The sequence below is a fragment of the Leuresthes tenuis genome, unplaced genomic scaffold (assembly GCF_036924035.1).
Source record: "Leuresthes tenuis unplaced genomic scaffold, fLeuTen1.0.hap1 SCAF_12, whole genome shotgun sequence".
NCBI lineage: Eukaryota > Metazoa > Chordata > Actinopteri > Atheriniformes > Atherinopsidae > Leuresthes > Leuresthes tenuis.
In genome coordinates, this window is record NW_027325366.1 from 32382145 (window position 1) to 32398209 (window position 16065).

Below are 16065 nucleotides of genomic sequence, written 5' to 3' on the forward strand. Positions count from 1 at the left end.
TACCACAGGTTGAGTGAGGATGGGCAGTAGAACTGATACACTCTGCCTCAGTATGTTAGACACGGATTGGTACAGTTTAAGGTGTTACACCTTATTTATCAGGGGGCTGAGCAGACTTGCCCTGGATGTAAACAGGTGCCAGCCATCATGTTCTGGTCTCCTCCCAGGCGGAAAGACTTTTGGACCAAAATTTTTAAAACCTTCTCATTCATTTATAACAAAAATATAGAGTCCAGCCCTTTGGCAGCCATCTTTGGTGTGGCACCAGGGGAAGCTCAATTAACAACTGCTCAAAGGAAAGCAATAGCATTCTCCTCATTGTTGGCCAGGAGATGTAACTGGATAAAGGCAACTCTGCCGTCTGGAGGTGATGGCCCACCTTAAATTAGAGCACCTTAGAGTTATGTTGCAGGGTCTCTATGGTCTGGCAGCCTTTTATTCCTCATCTTGAACAGGAGCTTTCATCTGCTCCAACATAACAGCTCCTGACAGGTTTTTCTTCACTTAGTCTCAGCCCCCTTCCTTCAGGTGCTGGATCACGATTCCTCTCTGGATGTTCAGTTGAAAAGATTTGCCACTGAACTTTGCTCTCACAAAGGCTTCTGTCCCAACTGGGTCCCTCCGTTGGTCCCAGGATTGTCGTCTAGCAGCTCCTACACCACGCCTAAGACAATCCAAACTCTGTTCATGTGTCGTCCCACGATGGTGGAATGACCTACCGAGCGCTACCAGAACAGGGGCGTCCCTGTCTATCTTCAAGAAGCTCCTGAAAACCCAGCTCTTCAGAGAGCATCTCCTATCCCAGCACTTACCTTGTACTTCCCTACCCCCTCTATCTCTGCTCTTTATCTTTCTGCACTTCCTTCTATGCCTGCACCCTATCTCTACTCTGTCCCCTCTGACAGAGTCGGACTCCTGGGTTCCTTCTATGTAGCTTATTGTTAGCTTTTTGTAAAGCTGTTATATCTTCATTTGTAAGTCGCTTTGGATAAAAGCGTCTGATAAATACAGAAACAGAAACATAACTTGCTACTGTTGGTGATTTCAGTTTGATAACGAAGCTTTTCCCCTAAACCTTCCTGTCAACGCTGCTGAACGTCCTCTTTATCTTCTCTGTTTGTGAAAGCTGTACGAGTTTTCAACTAACGCTACGCTGCAACATGTCGGTGACCAATAGGAGGTGTGTAAGGCTTGTTTTTGATGTTTTTCATCATTAATTTCTGTCATTGGCAGAACGAGCGAGACATACAGGCCACTGTTGTGGCGTGACATGGTTCAGGGGCCTCACCTTCTCCCTGGTTTAATCCTGCGGTAACAAACGTACAGCAGTGAGCAGCTGTGAACGGAGACGGTTGCCACAGCAACTGTATTTCCAGCTTTAACCAAGTCTCATTTTACAGTAAACTTTGAGCAAATTTCTTGTAAATGAACATTTTATTTGACTTTATTTCTGTATTTACGGAAACCAGACGGACGTGGAAAAGATGGTTAAAAGTTTCACCATTTCTATGTTGTTTTTATGTAAAGAGGAACAGCAAAGAAAATAAAGCCTGACAGACAACAAATGGTCATCGGTCTGACTGAATCCCTGGCAGCTGCAGCAGGACTTTAGCCTTCTGTATGTGGGGTCCATGCTTTATTCATAGCACTATGGAGGCCCCCCCCCCCTCCCCGACCTGATTTTTGAACAGTTAACAGGTTGCATTAGTGGCCATTGATGTGTTTACTGTATGTTTTCCTCACATACTGACCGTTTTTTACATGTTTATCAAAGAAGACCAAATGTTTTCCTCTCATTTCTCTTTTCACTTGTTAGATATATTTGTGTCACCTTAGTTAGAATAAAACTCAAACTAAATTAGGAACCTTTAAAGAATGAATTTATCTCTAATCATGGCTCATTGAATTTTATAACAGCTTTTAAAATTAAACCAGTTGAAATGAAACATGTTTTAATTCATGAAACAGGATTTGTTAACAGCAGGGGAAGGGGTTTCTACAGGTTCTGGGTTTGTCTGAGATGATGTCACGTTCTTTCCATCGCTGATGATCTGACCATATGTGGAGAACCTTCTCACTGGGAATGAAATACACACAAAGCTTATGCTTATAATGGACAATGCTGATATCTGCTGCCAGAAATGTATGGACAGACAGCCATTGTTACACATTTATAGACCCCGTTCAGCAAAAGTCATACTGCTAATTCATCAGCTTTGCACATTTGAATAACAACACATCATGGCACCTGGGATTTTGTATAAAAAGGCTGTGGAATCATGGAGTTGGCAGAGCAAGTTTAACCATCCACAGGGAGCAATCTAAACAACCATCATGGGCAAGGTAATTCACGAACATATTCAGCACGTTTTCCAAAGGAAAATAGATTTAAACTTATTCTCAAACTGTGTTCTTTCCTCTGCTGTGTTTCAGATCGTCTTCTACGAGGAAAGGAACTTCCAGGGTCGCTCCTATGAGAGCATGACCGACTGCTCTGACCTGACCTCCTTCCTGAGCAGGTGCCAGTCCTGCAGGGTGGAGAGCGGCTGCTTCATGATCTACGAGCGTCCCAACTACATGGGAAACCAGTTCTTCTTGAGGAGGGGCGAGTACCACGACATGCAGCGCATGATGAGCTCTGAAATGATGCTCGACTCCATCAGATCCTGCAGAATGATCCCACATGTAAGCATCCCTGCACGGAGCTTTAATTGAATCCTCACTTCAGTTCGAGTTTCAGCTTGTTAAAATGTTCTGCTCTCCATATTTTCCATGCCTCACAGCACAGGGGCCAGTTCAGGATGAGGATCTACGAGAGGGAGAACTTCGGTGGTCAGATGCATGAGATGATGGAGGACTGCGACAACATGATGGAGCGTTACCGCATGAACGACTGCCAGTCTGCCAACGTGATGGACGGCCACTGGCTGATGTACGAACAGCCCCACTTCAGAGGCAGGATGATGTACATGAGGCCCGGCGAGTACAGGAGCTTCAGGGACATGGGCTTCGGCGGCCAGAGGTTCATGAGCATGAGGCGCATCATGGACACATGCTAGACTTCTATATTTGACTTGAGTAAATAAAAATAATCTGTCATTCATAACCACATTTGTCAAATCTTTGTTTTTAATGTGGTCTGTTCTTAATTACAACATTGGATATTCAAATATAGTAAATTTGTTGGGGGTTGCCAGTTATGGATGATTGTGGAGGACCCAAACACAGAGACTTATAGAGGTTAGAATTTAAGTTTTTATTTGGAAGAAGTCGCAGCCGAGCCAGGAAAACATAAACTAAATAACAGACCAAACCAGGCAGGGAAGAACCAGACAAAGGGGAACAGAACAACAGAAAATGAATAATGCGAGTAACGGTGAGGATCTAACTAATTGCATTATGGGTCATAGATATTTTACAATCCTTTAAGAATACATTTGTCACCAAACTGAGGTCTTATCTTTGTATCTTAAGCCATAATTTAACCTCAACTCAATTATTCACCACTGGAAACAGTTGCAGACTTATCAGTATATTTCTTTCCTTGATTCAACATAAGTAAAGTAAAGGTAGACCGCTTGTTAGCATATATTAGCTAGTTAGCTTTAGCTAACCACATTTGTCAAGTTAGCTTTAGCTAACTAGCTAACATGAGCTGGTTAAAAGCAAACTATAGTCACTTTTTCTTTGAAGTTTAAAGAAGTTTTCAATTAAATTTTTAATTAGATAATGACATTGTGAAAGGGCTTAAGATCAGGCTGTTTATACGGAGGCATCAGGCTGTTTTTGCCCTTCTTTACTTGAGCTAATTCAGTCACTAACACAAAAAATGACTATTGGCCATGTTTATTTCCACCATCAACAAAAGGCTGCCTTGTATCGGTCACATAATGTGGCTTTGGGACTATTTTTAGGTGAACTTCTTAAAACTCAACATATGTGGTCAGTTTAAGGCTGAGCCTACATAAAAATTTGAGTTTCGATGCCCAACCTGCTGTTCGGTCAGCTGATAGCTTCCCAGGCATCAGCGATAATTTTACCCACTAAAAACCAGCTTTACTTCTGCAAGTTGTTTTCTAAATTCATGCTAGTTTTTATGTGCTTGAAAGGCTGAACGTAGATGTTTGCACCTTCTCTGTTTTAGCCTCACAAACACATCTACAAGTCGTAGCCTCCTGTTGCCACATGGGGGCAGTCTCATATAATGTGGAACAATCTGAGCTGTGGGCTGCTCTTTGTTGTGTTTGTGCTGCTGTTGGTCCTTTTGTTTTTTTCTGCTGTAAAGAAGACAAAGGTCAAAATGAACAAAGATCTTGCACCTAGTTGGTAAACACTTCTTTTTAGAGTTATTATTTTAGAGTTAAATTAAGTTAAATTAACAGTTTTTCTGACAGTTTGCTGTATGTGCATTTATATTTATTTATTTATATATATATATATGTGTGTATACACTTGAAACTTCTACACACCAAGTCCTTATTTGATGTTATTTCTCCTTCTAAAGGAAATATACACCGTGTTGCATTATATCTGTCATTTTTACACATCAATTTCAGTTTTTCCTTCAACTGGTTGGATTTTTTTTAATATAATTTTTTTATTTTACAGAAAAAAAATGCCTTTTGATACTTCTACACCCAATCTGACAAACTTTGCTTCCAGTACCTGAACTTTCTGCCACTGCTAATAAAACAGTTTTAATTAATTCTCTTTGATGAACCCAAACACATTCTTTGTGGTGTCGAAAATGTTTAAGCAAGTTGCTTAAACTCAAATGTTCATCTGGTGTTTGTGAAATAAAGAAATAACAACAACAACAAAAACTATGATTAATAAATCATGAAACTTATGACAAACAAATCCATAACTAACACTAGATCCTTGGCTGTGGGACTCCATAGACAAATTAACTAAATCATTATTTATACACAAAACATTCACATAAATTCATCAATAATGTTGATATATGCTGAAATGTTCCTATTTCCTACATGTAAGGGCCCTCTGAAAACATCCCCCGACTGACCCATGGTTCATCCTGTGACTGTTCAGGTAACAGACTGATCAATAAATACCTTTAAGTTAAACTGTCATTGTTGCTGTTTCTGGAAATCAGCAGCAACTTCCACCACATTGTGTGGCAGAATCTGTCACGATTTACGTTCCGTTTCATGTCATTTCCTGTTTTATTTTGAAATCACTGACTTTCCCTTCTCGTTTCAGGTATCTTGCCCTCGTCTGATTGTCTTCCCTGATTCCCAAAGTGTTTCCACCTGTTCCCTTGGTCCCTCATGTGTTTAAATACTCTGCATTTCCCTTTATCTTATGCCAGTTTGTTGCCTCTCCACCATAGTATCCACGGCCATAGTTTCCTCGAGCCTGAAGTCGAGCGATCCTCCTTCAGAGCTGTCTTTGTTCTAAGTTTTCCATAGTCATAGTTTATGTATTTATTAAAACGGTAAGTTTCTCAGCTTTGTTTTGTTCCTCTGTTTTTTTTGGAGTGTTTTCTGCAACCTTTCATATCTCCGTTAGCGGAGCTTTTGCGTTCGTTTAGGTTAATGTTCATAGTTCCTCCGCCGGCGGAGTGATTTTGTGTTTTGGTTCTTGAAAGACATTTGTGCCTCACTTAAAGATGTGCTTTAAGTTTATTAAGTTTCATAGCGCCTCTGTTTTCCTGCTGAGATGGAGAGATTTGTTTTATAACTTTTATAGCTCGTCCATAGCTGCTGAGGAGAAGGATTAAGACTTTCACAGCCTGTTCCTCCTCTGAGAGGAGATCCTCATCCTGCTTTGCTGTCTTCACCCATAAACCCTCTTTATGTTCTGTGTCCTGAGGCCCTGAGGCCCCTGACAGATTCAGATTAAATGGATCTCTTAAAATGATTGTTAAATTCATCCATCTGAATCAGGTGTGTTGGCGAAGGGAAACATCTAAAACCTGCAGGGCAGCGGCCCTCGGGGGCCAGAGTTTGAGATCCCTGCTTTAAAGGACTCTTTAAACTCTTTAAAACTGTTTATTTTTATTGGTTTCTTCCAGGTTGTTTTCTGTGGCATCAAGCTTTCAACCCTCCTGCTGTGCATGTTAATGTTTTTATGTGATTAATGGTTCCAAGATAAAATCATACAAAGATGACTCAGCAGTGGCTTCATTACTGAGTTAAACAGCAACTTAATTATTCCCCCCCCCATCCTCTGTAAAAGAATAAATGCACAAGGAGGAGCATCGAGATATTTTCTGCCGTATGTTTGAGGCTGTGTGTTCCAGACTGCTGCCTCTAACCTCCCAGCCCATGTAATCCAGCTGAATTCACTGCTCAGACGCTGTCTTTCAGCTACTTTAACGCTGATTCTGTGGTTATAAAATCAGGATTTTATTAGAGCAGAGCGACAGCCTGGAAATGCTTTCAGTGAGTCTTAATGGGCTGATTTCAGTCCCAGTTTCTGACAAAAGAATCTAGAAAATATGTGAATGAGAGCAGCTTTATGGGGATTCAGCTGGATTAATAAACTGTTACTGAAAGAAGCAGAAAGATGGAAGTTTGGAGCCTGAACTGAGCAGCTGGGTGTTCAGACCCAACTGTATTATCTGCTTGTTTGTCTTGTTTTATACGATTTTCGAACAAAATAACATGTTTACATGCATTTCAGAGGAAGAAGAAATTTCTACTGCGGCTCATTCAACTGAAAAGAAGAATATGGAAAAGTGTTGTTGCTGTTTTTACTGAACTCTGCGGGAACAAAAGACGAGAAGCCACACAAAACGCTGTCCTCCTCCCATTGTAGCACACAATGCCCTATTATATACGATCAGAACAGACACCGTAACATCAATCGTTTTTGACTGTCAGCTTTTTCCGATGGAAGATGCTGGTGTGGCCTCCAGATCACAAAATATTGATGTGCATTTTGCTGTGATGGAGCACGTGTTTGTGGTGATAAAGCTGGAGAATAATTAAAGTATATACATGGAAAGGTTGTTACTCTACCCTTCTGCTGCTTTTTATTCACATATTTATGTGTTGATGCAGTAACTTATTTGTTCTGTGTTTTGCAGATTTTAAGCTGACTAATATTATAGAATAAACCATATAATATACTTTAAAACGTACTTAATAAATCAACACGTAAATGGGTGATATATTATTAACATAAGGCTTTTTATGTCAAGCATTCATGGACATTTATGTGAGATATTTCTTAGAAAGGACACTGATCAGTGGTAAAGTTTGCTGTAATATGATTTGGTTTTTTCTTTAGTATTGATATTTTTTTTTAGTTTGTATTTTCTGCTTTGATGGTACAGATTAACTCTTATTTTAAAGTGGTGAAATGCTGCCATCTAGAGGTGTGTAGCGTCATTACACTAAAACTGATTAGTTGTGTTTGATATGCTTCAATTAATTATCTTAAACATGGAATTAATGTTTTCTCTCATGTTTGCCGCTTCAGAACATGGCTTTACAGTTGGTTTATACTAATATATCTAATAAACTAATATATCACACTATTAACAGAGCAAAAGAGGAATTCACTTGAAAGGGATTTTATTTAATAGCTTGATTTTAAACACTGATGCTCTTTAGCATGTGTCCATGATGCGCCTCATGCTCATGAACCTCTGGCCGCTGAAGCCCATGTCCCTGAAGCTCCTGTACTCGCCGGGCCTCATGTACATCATCCTGCCTCTGAAGTGGGGCTGTTCGTACATCAGCCAGTGGCCGTCCATCACGTGGCAGGACTGGCAGTCGCTCATGCGGTAACGCTCCATCATGTTGTCGCAGTCCTCCATCAGCTCATGCATCTGACCTCCGAAGTTCTCCCTCTCGTAGATCCTCATCCTGAACTGGCCCCTGTGCTGCAGAATGAAAAGAGTAAAAGTTAATCACAGAGATCTCTCTTTCAGGGTTAAGTTGTTTTGATCAGGTTCTCTGGAGACTCCTCACCATGGGGATCATACGGGAAGACCTGATGCAGTCGCTCATGCCCATGCGCTGGTAGTCAGAGTACTCTCCCCTCCTGACGAAGAACTGGTTCCCCATGAAGTTGGGCCGGTCGTAGACCATGAAGCAGCCGCTCTCCACCCTGCAGGAGTAGCACCTGTTCAGGTAGGAGGACATGTCGGAACAGTCGCTGCTGGTCTCATAGGAGCGACCCTGGAAGTTCCTTTCCTCGTAGAAGATGATCTGCGAAAACAAAACCAAAGCAAAGAACCTTTAAGACGCCACACAGAACCGTTTAAGCTCGTATTTCCCTCGCTGTTCGAGGAGAGGAACGTGTTCGCGGACACACACCTTGCCCATGGTCATGGTTACAGATTGGTTCAACTGTTTGGCTCAAATTGACTGCACACTTTTCTCCATGTCCTCCGGTTTTTATACCTGACCTCGCACCCAAAGAATACATGACCCCATTGTTGAAATTCCTGACAGAGCAACATGAAGCAGAGGCCCCCACGTACAGTTCAATTCAAAGGGACCTTTAATGGATCCAGATCTGCGGTGGTTGCATTTGTTAGACGAGGCCCCGCTTCGCATTGTCTTTGCTGCTGAATAATATTGTGTTTTCCACAGATGTCAATCAAATGTATAAAGGAAAACCAATAAAACTGACTTATGTTTCCTTTTTTACATCAAAAGAAGTGCACGTGATCAAGCTGCTGGCTGGAACCGAACTCTGGTATCAACGCTGGACCGAGCAAATAAATACAGAATAATCAGTAAAAGAAATACTGATTTTAGCTTAAAACTGTGATTTATAATGATTTATAATAAAGAAATGGATTTAATTTCCACATTTATTGGAAAATATATTGCTTTTTGATCATGTTTCGGATTAAATATTACGTTAGATTTTATTTTAAACTTTCTTAGTGAGACTCCTTCCATGGGACCAATATTCCTAATTATGGAAAACTTCTGTCTGAATAACTTTTTTCTTAGTTTATGGCTGGAACCGAACGCTGGACTGAGCAAATAAATACAGAATAATCAGTGAAAGAAATACTGATTTTAGCTTAAAACTGTTGCTGCATCAGAGAATGTTTTATAATACAAAAATGGATTTAATTTCCACATTTATTGGAAAATATATTGCTTTTTGATAATGTTTTGGATTAAATATTACGTTAGATTTTAGTTTAAACTTTCTTAGACTGCTTCCATGGGACCAATATTCCTAATTATTGAAAACTTCTGTATGAATAACTTTTTTCTTAGTTTATTAACCTCAAAATGTTGTAATTTCAATAATTATTTCTCGTCTAAAAGCTTCTTAATCTCTGATTTTTGTAAATTACGTGTTTGTGTACATACATACACTTATATATTCTCTGTCTTTTATATTCTAAGAGCTCTTTTTACACATATTCACTCTTTTGCTGCCCTGTTCTGCCATTAAATTTCCCCGTCGTGGGATAAATAAAATGTTTCTCAGCTTTCAGACGAGTCTGTAAAGTTCTTGTTCATATATCTTCCTCTCAGTGTCGGACCCCTGCAGGCTGATGATTTATTTAGTATATATCGTTATATATATATATATCGTTTAGATTAATTGATTTATTTCACGTCTGGTTCTGTGAAAGGTTTCAGCCTGTAGATAAAAGATGGACGTTTCTGTTTTAGTTTCTTCAGCGTTTTGCTGAGTCATGTTATTGGTTTTAATATTCTCGTTTATTCTTTGCTCTTTTTCTGTCTTTATTTGCACATCTTCCACTTTTTCTCTCATAGTCTGGCACTTTTATGATTTGCCTTACTTGTTGTTCTTGCTTTTGTTTCATATGGACCTGATACAGCCTCGGTTCTGATGCTCATCTTTTAGTTCAGGTCTCAGTTTTTCACATCCCAGCAGGAGTTGTCCCCGGTTCCCTTGGTTTGGGTTTCAGCTCTCCTGCACACCTGTCTCCAGTTTATCAGCCTCAGCTGCTGTCACTTGTCTCATCAGTAACTTCAGTTTATAAGCACCAGGTTTCCCTCAGTCTTTGTCAAGTTCTCGCTCTTACTGCTGCTTTTGTTCCTGGTTTCAAACTAACCAAAAGTTCTCTTATGCAGCCTGGCTGCACCTTTGGTTTCTGTCTTAAATAAAACCTACTGTAACCTGCTTGGCTCCTCAACAATCCACCAATTCTCAACAGCAGCCATAAGTAAATCTGTGGCGCAGCCTCCAAAAGATCTCCGTTTGCAACAGACTTCCCTTTATTCAGCCTCAGGTGGAGAGTGTGTAAAATGTCCCAGAATAAAGAAAAAGGCAAGTAAGAACGTGGACTGTAGGGCCTGATAACTGCTTTAAAACATGTAAAAGTCCACTGACCCCCTGATGTTTGAAGATCATGACAACCCGCATGTTTTAATCTATAATGTAGTGACCTGCAAACTGTTCAAAGTAACATGAGACTGGACTGATGCTGCACGCTAAATACGCCAACAGAGGTCTGCAGCCCGTGGGATATTAGGAGTTATAGGTGAAATATGAACCATTTTTAAAAGGATTTTCTAACTTTTTCGGTTTATTTTGTTCTAATTGCTTGTCATGGGTTCACTGGAGATGATTCCATAGCTAAAGGTGCAGGTGTTCAAAGTAAAACCTGCTGTTCTCAACCACAAACTGTAACATCAGTGATGTGTTTTTACTGTGAAAATAACACAAGATAAAATCAAATCACATTGGTAAAAACTGCATGTGCCTTGTTGAATTTGGAAATTGCTTTATTTGCAGGGATAGAACAAATAGAAGCAGCTGAGCCGGTGAAGTTAACAGGCGTCAGTGATGCGTCTGAGGGAGCTGAATCTCATCCGGTCGAAGCCCATGTCCCTGAAGCTCCTGTACTCGCCGGGCCTCAGGTACATCATCCTGCCCCTGAAGAGCGGCTGCTCGTACATCAGCCAGTGGCCGTCCATCACGTTGCAGGACTGGCAGTCGCTCATTTGGTAACGGTCCTGGATGTTGTCGCAGTCCTCCATCAGCTCGTTCATCTGACCTCCGAAGTTCTCCATCTCGTAGATCCGTATTCTGTAGGATCCTTTGTGCTGTTAGGAAACAACGAACAGATTAGCTGCTCTGAGGAGAATGCTGTGCTTTGCTTTTCTTTACTTGGGAATGTTTTGCTGTCTCATACCATGGGGATCATACGGGAAGACCTGATGCAGTCACTGAAACCCATCATGCGCTGGTAGTCGGAGTAATCGCCCCTCCTCATGAAGAACTGGTTCCCCATGTAGTTGGGCCGGTCGTAGACCATGAACATGCCGCTCTCCACCCTGCAGGACTGGCACCTGCTCAGGTGGGAGGACATGTCGGCGCAGTCGCTGCTGGTCTCATAGGAGCGACCCTGGAAGTTCCTGTCCTCGTAGAAGATGATCTGAGATCCCAGCAGAGCAGACGCAGGACAGAACAAACTCACTGTAATTATTCCTCATCACATAGTTTTAGTAATCATCAGAGTGTCAAATTAATAAAACAGTGAGAAGAAGTGAATGTGGGTGATGTCCTGTTGCAGAAAACCTACCTTGCCGTGCATGGTGGCTGATAGACTGAGTGATGATATGGCAATCCTATCCTGGATTTAAGCCTTTTTTATACCGAACGTGACATCCAAACAAGCAATGGCACTATTGTATGGTATCCATGAGTCAGCAGCATGCAATGCTGGTCCCTCTGCATGTGAATGCTGATGAGATGGGGTTATTATGCATTCACTCTATGGCTCTATCATTCCAGATCAAAAAGACCCCGTCATCGAGTTTTGTGATTACGTCTGATGTGGTTTAACTTACTGACTTTATGTTCACATACTGGACAGATGAGAAAGAAATGTGAATCCTCTTCAAGTTCATTTAATTTCTGCTGTTCTGACAAATGTTGCTGGAGTGACTTTAGAACAAACATGTAGTTTAAGAAGCTGCATTTTCTAAAAGCACAAGGTTGTTGAACCACAGATGAAAGCGTGATGTAGTTCGTATAATTACAGGAGCAAATGTTTATTAGTGCAATGCTTCAGGATCAGTTTCCTTCTTTTCTGCAGTTACATAACAATGTGGAATAAGTTCAGTGTGACGACTGAATGATTCTGTGTTGATAGCACAGCAATAAAGTGTGTGAAGCCTAAAACTATGTGCTTGTGACTTTGTTGTGCTCATTCCTGGACCTGGTGTGTTGTCTTTAATAAAACCAAGTCTGTGTTTCATAGGATTGAGACGGGGATTCCTCCGGGACTGCCTTCGTTTTTTCAGTTTATAAATCAATGACCTCCCAGAAACTCGCTTCAGATGCTGAGGTCACAGTTGTTCGTGTAGCTGGTAAAACCTGTGATGCTGCTGCTGAAATTCTAACCCAAAACTTATCAGGTTGGCATGACAACTGCTGTCTGCTGCTCCCAGACCAACAGTCGACAACGAGATCAACTGAGTGTCTTTAAATGTAAAGGGTCAAAGGTCACAAATTAGCATTCGCCACAAACACTATACTTGCATGAGGTTGGTGTTTTCATCTTATTCAGTTAGATTAAATTCTAATTTAATTATTATTAAAGATCAGCTGCTGTTACAGATAGATAACTAAATAAGATAAAAACCAGTTGAGAAACATGTAGAAAGCTGAAGTGCAGCAGAGAGGAAGGTGTGGTAGGAACCTTCAGAGGTCTCCATCAGTGGGTTGGGCTGCTGTTTCTGTAGCTTAGCAACAACTCAGCTGATGATGTCACACACAGCGTCAGCAGGTAACTCAGGTGAACTCTCTCAGTATCGTCTAGTACAGTCTCAAAGCTGAGCAGAGAGCTGTTAGAGCTGTTCCTGCAGCCAGGTCCAGGATTCCACCATCTGTTGCTAACCAGCTCTGTGATCCTCCTCCTTTACTGTTAGCGCTCTGTCTGCAGTCTCTGTCTGCCCGGATAGTCTTAAAGCTGAGCAGAGAGCTGTTAGAGTTGTTCCTGCAGCCAGGTCCCTGCCTGATATTCCTGCTGTGTCCTCATCAGGGCTCCGAGCTCGTCCATTTTATCCACCAGAGATCTCACATTTCCCCTGATGATTAAAGGAAGAAATACTTTAAACTTCCTCCTTTCTCTCCATTTTGTTCCTGCTCTGCATCGCAGACGTCGCCTCTTCAACTCACCTGGATTTGGGGTCTTTTGAAAGCTCAGTTAGCTGCTCCAGGAGGTTAGCAAATGTCCCGTTGCCATGGTTACAGATCATAACAGATGTAAGTGTAAAATGTAAAGTGGATAAAACAAACTGTATTACAGATTAACTGTACATTTTATTTGATGTCTGTGTTGTTGTTATCATTTCTTATTCGTGTCAGGTCCTATAACATCACCGTACATTGTCTTTTAACATTTTTGGTGGCCTCTGGAAGTGTCTGTTGTCAGCCTCTGAAGCACATTTAATGCATGTGTACAGCTGACTGTGCACATACAGGGTTCAGAGAGAGGTTTAGTGTTATATCCCACAGCCGTAGGGGGAGCCACAGAGCAAGAAATAGCTTTATACTCTAATCCACATGAAAAGTCTATTTAAATGTACATTCTTTTTTTTAATATAATCGAGAGCTTAAGATAGTCACATTCATTAATGTATCTAAACAGTTTATTGGATGTATTGGCTGCTTTTTTTAATCATTCCTTTGACATATGTCTTCATTTGATTTTAATCAGAACTGGATTTTAATTAAAATAATTATAGTAAACATCAATCCCAGGGCAAAGGATGATAAGAATCTACAATAGATGGGGGCACCATTAAAAATCTAACCAACTTTGATTTTATTCAATATTCAGTTAAATTTAGTTTATTCAAGTAGCAGGTTCAGAGAAATTGATAGAAATCAAATCATTCAGACAAATTTAATACAATTGTATTCTATTTAAAGCCATTTACATATATATTTCACATTTATGAAATGCCAACTTTCAAAACTTCTCTTGTTCATAAAATTGATGGATAAACACAGAACATTTACTTTAATTCAATATGCATTATGCAGCGTATGCTCAGGTGTATTTTACAGCATGGAAATCTGTTGTAGAATTGTAGAAAGTTTTTTTTTTCTGCACCATCCATGAATTCATCCATTAATCTCTTATCTTCCAGTCATCTGAAGTCGGGTCGCAGAGGTAAAAGGTCCAGCAGGGAAGCCTCTCCAGCTCTTCCTGCAGGATCCTGAGGTGTTCCCAGGCCAGATGGGATATATAATCCCTCCAGTGAGCTCTGGATCTGCCCCGACTCCCCTCCTCGGTGGACGTGCTCGAATAACTTGCAAAGGTAGGCGACCAGGAGGCATCCTAATCAGATGCTGAAACTACCTCAGCTCAGTCCTTGATTTTTGCGGCCTTTGTTTTATTGTGGCGACACCAGAAAAAGGCAGACAGCCTCAGGCCTGAACTTGAACCTCAGCCTCTGCACACAGGGTGATCCCTGAATCATTTGAGCTACTGGGCATCTTCACAAAGTTTTTCATAGATAAAAATAGCTCCTCAGTAATTTGTTGAGAACATGTTTTTGCACCGAGTCGCTTCTTTGAAGTCAACACATTCGTAAAATGTGACAAAATAAGGATTCTCCTGCAAAACCAGGAATAACCCTTATTTATAACACTGATAATAACCAGTGAGCAAAACTGTGAGCAGTGAGTGTTATCCACTCATTATGAGCATTAGCTGCTCTTACTTCATTTTTATAGTTGTAGTTGTATGCCTCTTTTATAGTTTTATCTTTATATGTAGTATAAGTCTGTCAATTCATTCTATTTTCTCTATTTTACTGTGTTTTTGAATGTGTGCGGTGACAATAAGCCTGTAATAGTGTGTGTTGCAGCAGAGCAGAACAAAAGCAGAAGGTTCATGTTTATGTTTCTTCTTCTTTTTTTATTTCAAAATGAAAATGTTTAATACATGTCCATGATGCGCCTCATGCTCATGAACCTCTGGCCGCTGAAGCCCATGTCCCTGAAGCTCCTGTACTCGCCGGGCCTCATGTACATCATCCTGCCTCTGAAGTGGGGCTGTTCGTACATCAGCCAGTGGCCGTCCATCACGTGGCAGGACTGGCAGTCGCTCATACGGTAACGCTCCATGATGTTGTCACAGTCCTCCATCATCTCATGCATCTGACCACCGAAGTTCTCCCTCTCGTAGATCCTCATCCTGAACTGGCCCCTGTACTGTTTGGAAGGAATAAAAAAATAGAATGAATGTCTAATGTTTTGGTTGGGATCCATTAGGACCTGAAGGTGTGCAGCTTTTATACCTACCATGGGGATCATACGGCAAGACCTGATGCCACCGCTCATTCCCATCATGCTGGAGTAGTCGGCGTACTCGCCCCTCCTCAGGAAGTACTGGTTTCCCATGTAGTTGGGACGGTCGTACACCATGAACATGCCGCTCTCCACCCTGCAGGACTGGCACCTGCTCAGGTAGGTGGACATATCGGCACAGTCGCTCATGCACTCATAGTGACGGCCCTGGAAGTTCCTGTCCTCGTAGAAGATGATCTGAGAAACGTGGCGTACATTCGATTAGAGTCAAAGCTGAAATAATTTTCATACATACTGTTTACAGTTTACAACATCTAATTTGGGACAGAAAGAGAACTAAAGCTTACCTTCCCCATGCCCATGTCGGTGGTAGACATATTTGTAGGTTGTAGGTGAGCTGCTGCTGCTGCTGCTGCTGTTGCTGTTGCTGTTGCTGCTGTTGCACTGCTGTCCTGTTTGGTTTAAACCTTTGCTTTTATACCTGACCAAACCCTACAGAGTCAGTGGGCCCCCATTGTTAAAACCCCTGACCCAGCAACATGGTATGGAGCCCTGTAGCGGTTGGTGATTCTGTGTTGTAAAATCACATGACTGTGCCCTAGAAGACTTCAGAAAATGCATCCTTTAGAAAAGGTATCAGCCTATTTTCTATATTCTATGGTTGTTGTACTTTTATGCAACACCAATAAGCTAAAAACAGTTAAAGTTACAATAAATATCTGAGTATTTTGTAGTTTCATGACAAACGGCCTTTAAAATCTGATATTTAAGCAGTTTATGTAGGATTTGACTATTATCAGAAAAAAACTAGGGAACTGAAAC

At 41.1% G+C, this 16065-nt stretch overlaps 4 protein-coding genes across 4 annotated transcripts; 1 reads left to right on the plus strand and 3 right to left on the minus strand.

The window, feature by feature from the left end:
* The first annotated feature begins 2334 nt into the window (after positions 1–2334).
* crygm1 (crystallin, gamma M1) lies at positions 2335–3059 on the plus strand. Its single transcript, XM_072397520.1, has 3 exons — positions 2335–2343; positions 2434–2685; positions 2784–3059. Exons 1-3 carry the CDS (start codon positions 2335–2337, stop codon positions 3057–3059), a joined length of 537 nt encoding a protein of 178 aa, XP_072253621.1.
* Positions 3060–7579: 4520 nt separating this feature from the next.
* On the minus strand, positions 7580–8306 carry LOC140319787 (gamma-crystallin M3-like). Its single transcript, XM_072397572.1, has 3 exons — positions 8292–8306; positions 7944–8183; positions 7580–7855 (listed from the first exon to the last, which is right to left on the minus strand). The coding sequence occupies exons 1-3, from the start codon at positions 8304–8306 to the stop codon at positions 7580–7582; spliced, it is 531 nt and encodes a 176-aa protein (XP_072253673.1).
* Positions 8307–10745: 2439 nt separating this feature from the next.
* Positions 10746–11512, minus strand: LOC140319754 (gamma-crystallin M3-like). Its single transcript, XM_072397525.1, has 3 exons — positions 11501–11512; positions 11111–11353; positions 10746–11021 (listed from the first exon to the last, which is right to left on the minus strand). The coding sequence occupies exons 1-3, from the start codon at positions 11510–11512 to the stop codon at positions 10746–10748; spliced, it is 531 nt and encodes a 176-aa protein (XP_072253626.1).
* A 3359-nt stretch (positions 11513–14871) lies between these two features.
* Positions 14872–15620, minus strand: LOC140319752 (gamma-crystallin M3-like). Its single transcript, XM_072397524.1, has 3 exons — positions 15591–15620; positions 15238–15480; positions 14872–15147 (listed from the first exon to the last, which is right to left on the minus strand). Exons 1-3 carry the CDS (start codon positions 15618–15620, stop codon positions 14872–14874), a joined length of 549 nt encoding a protein of 182 aa, XP_072253625.1.
* Between the last annotated feature and the right edge of the window lie 445 nt (positions 15621–16065).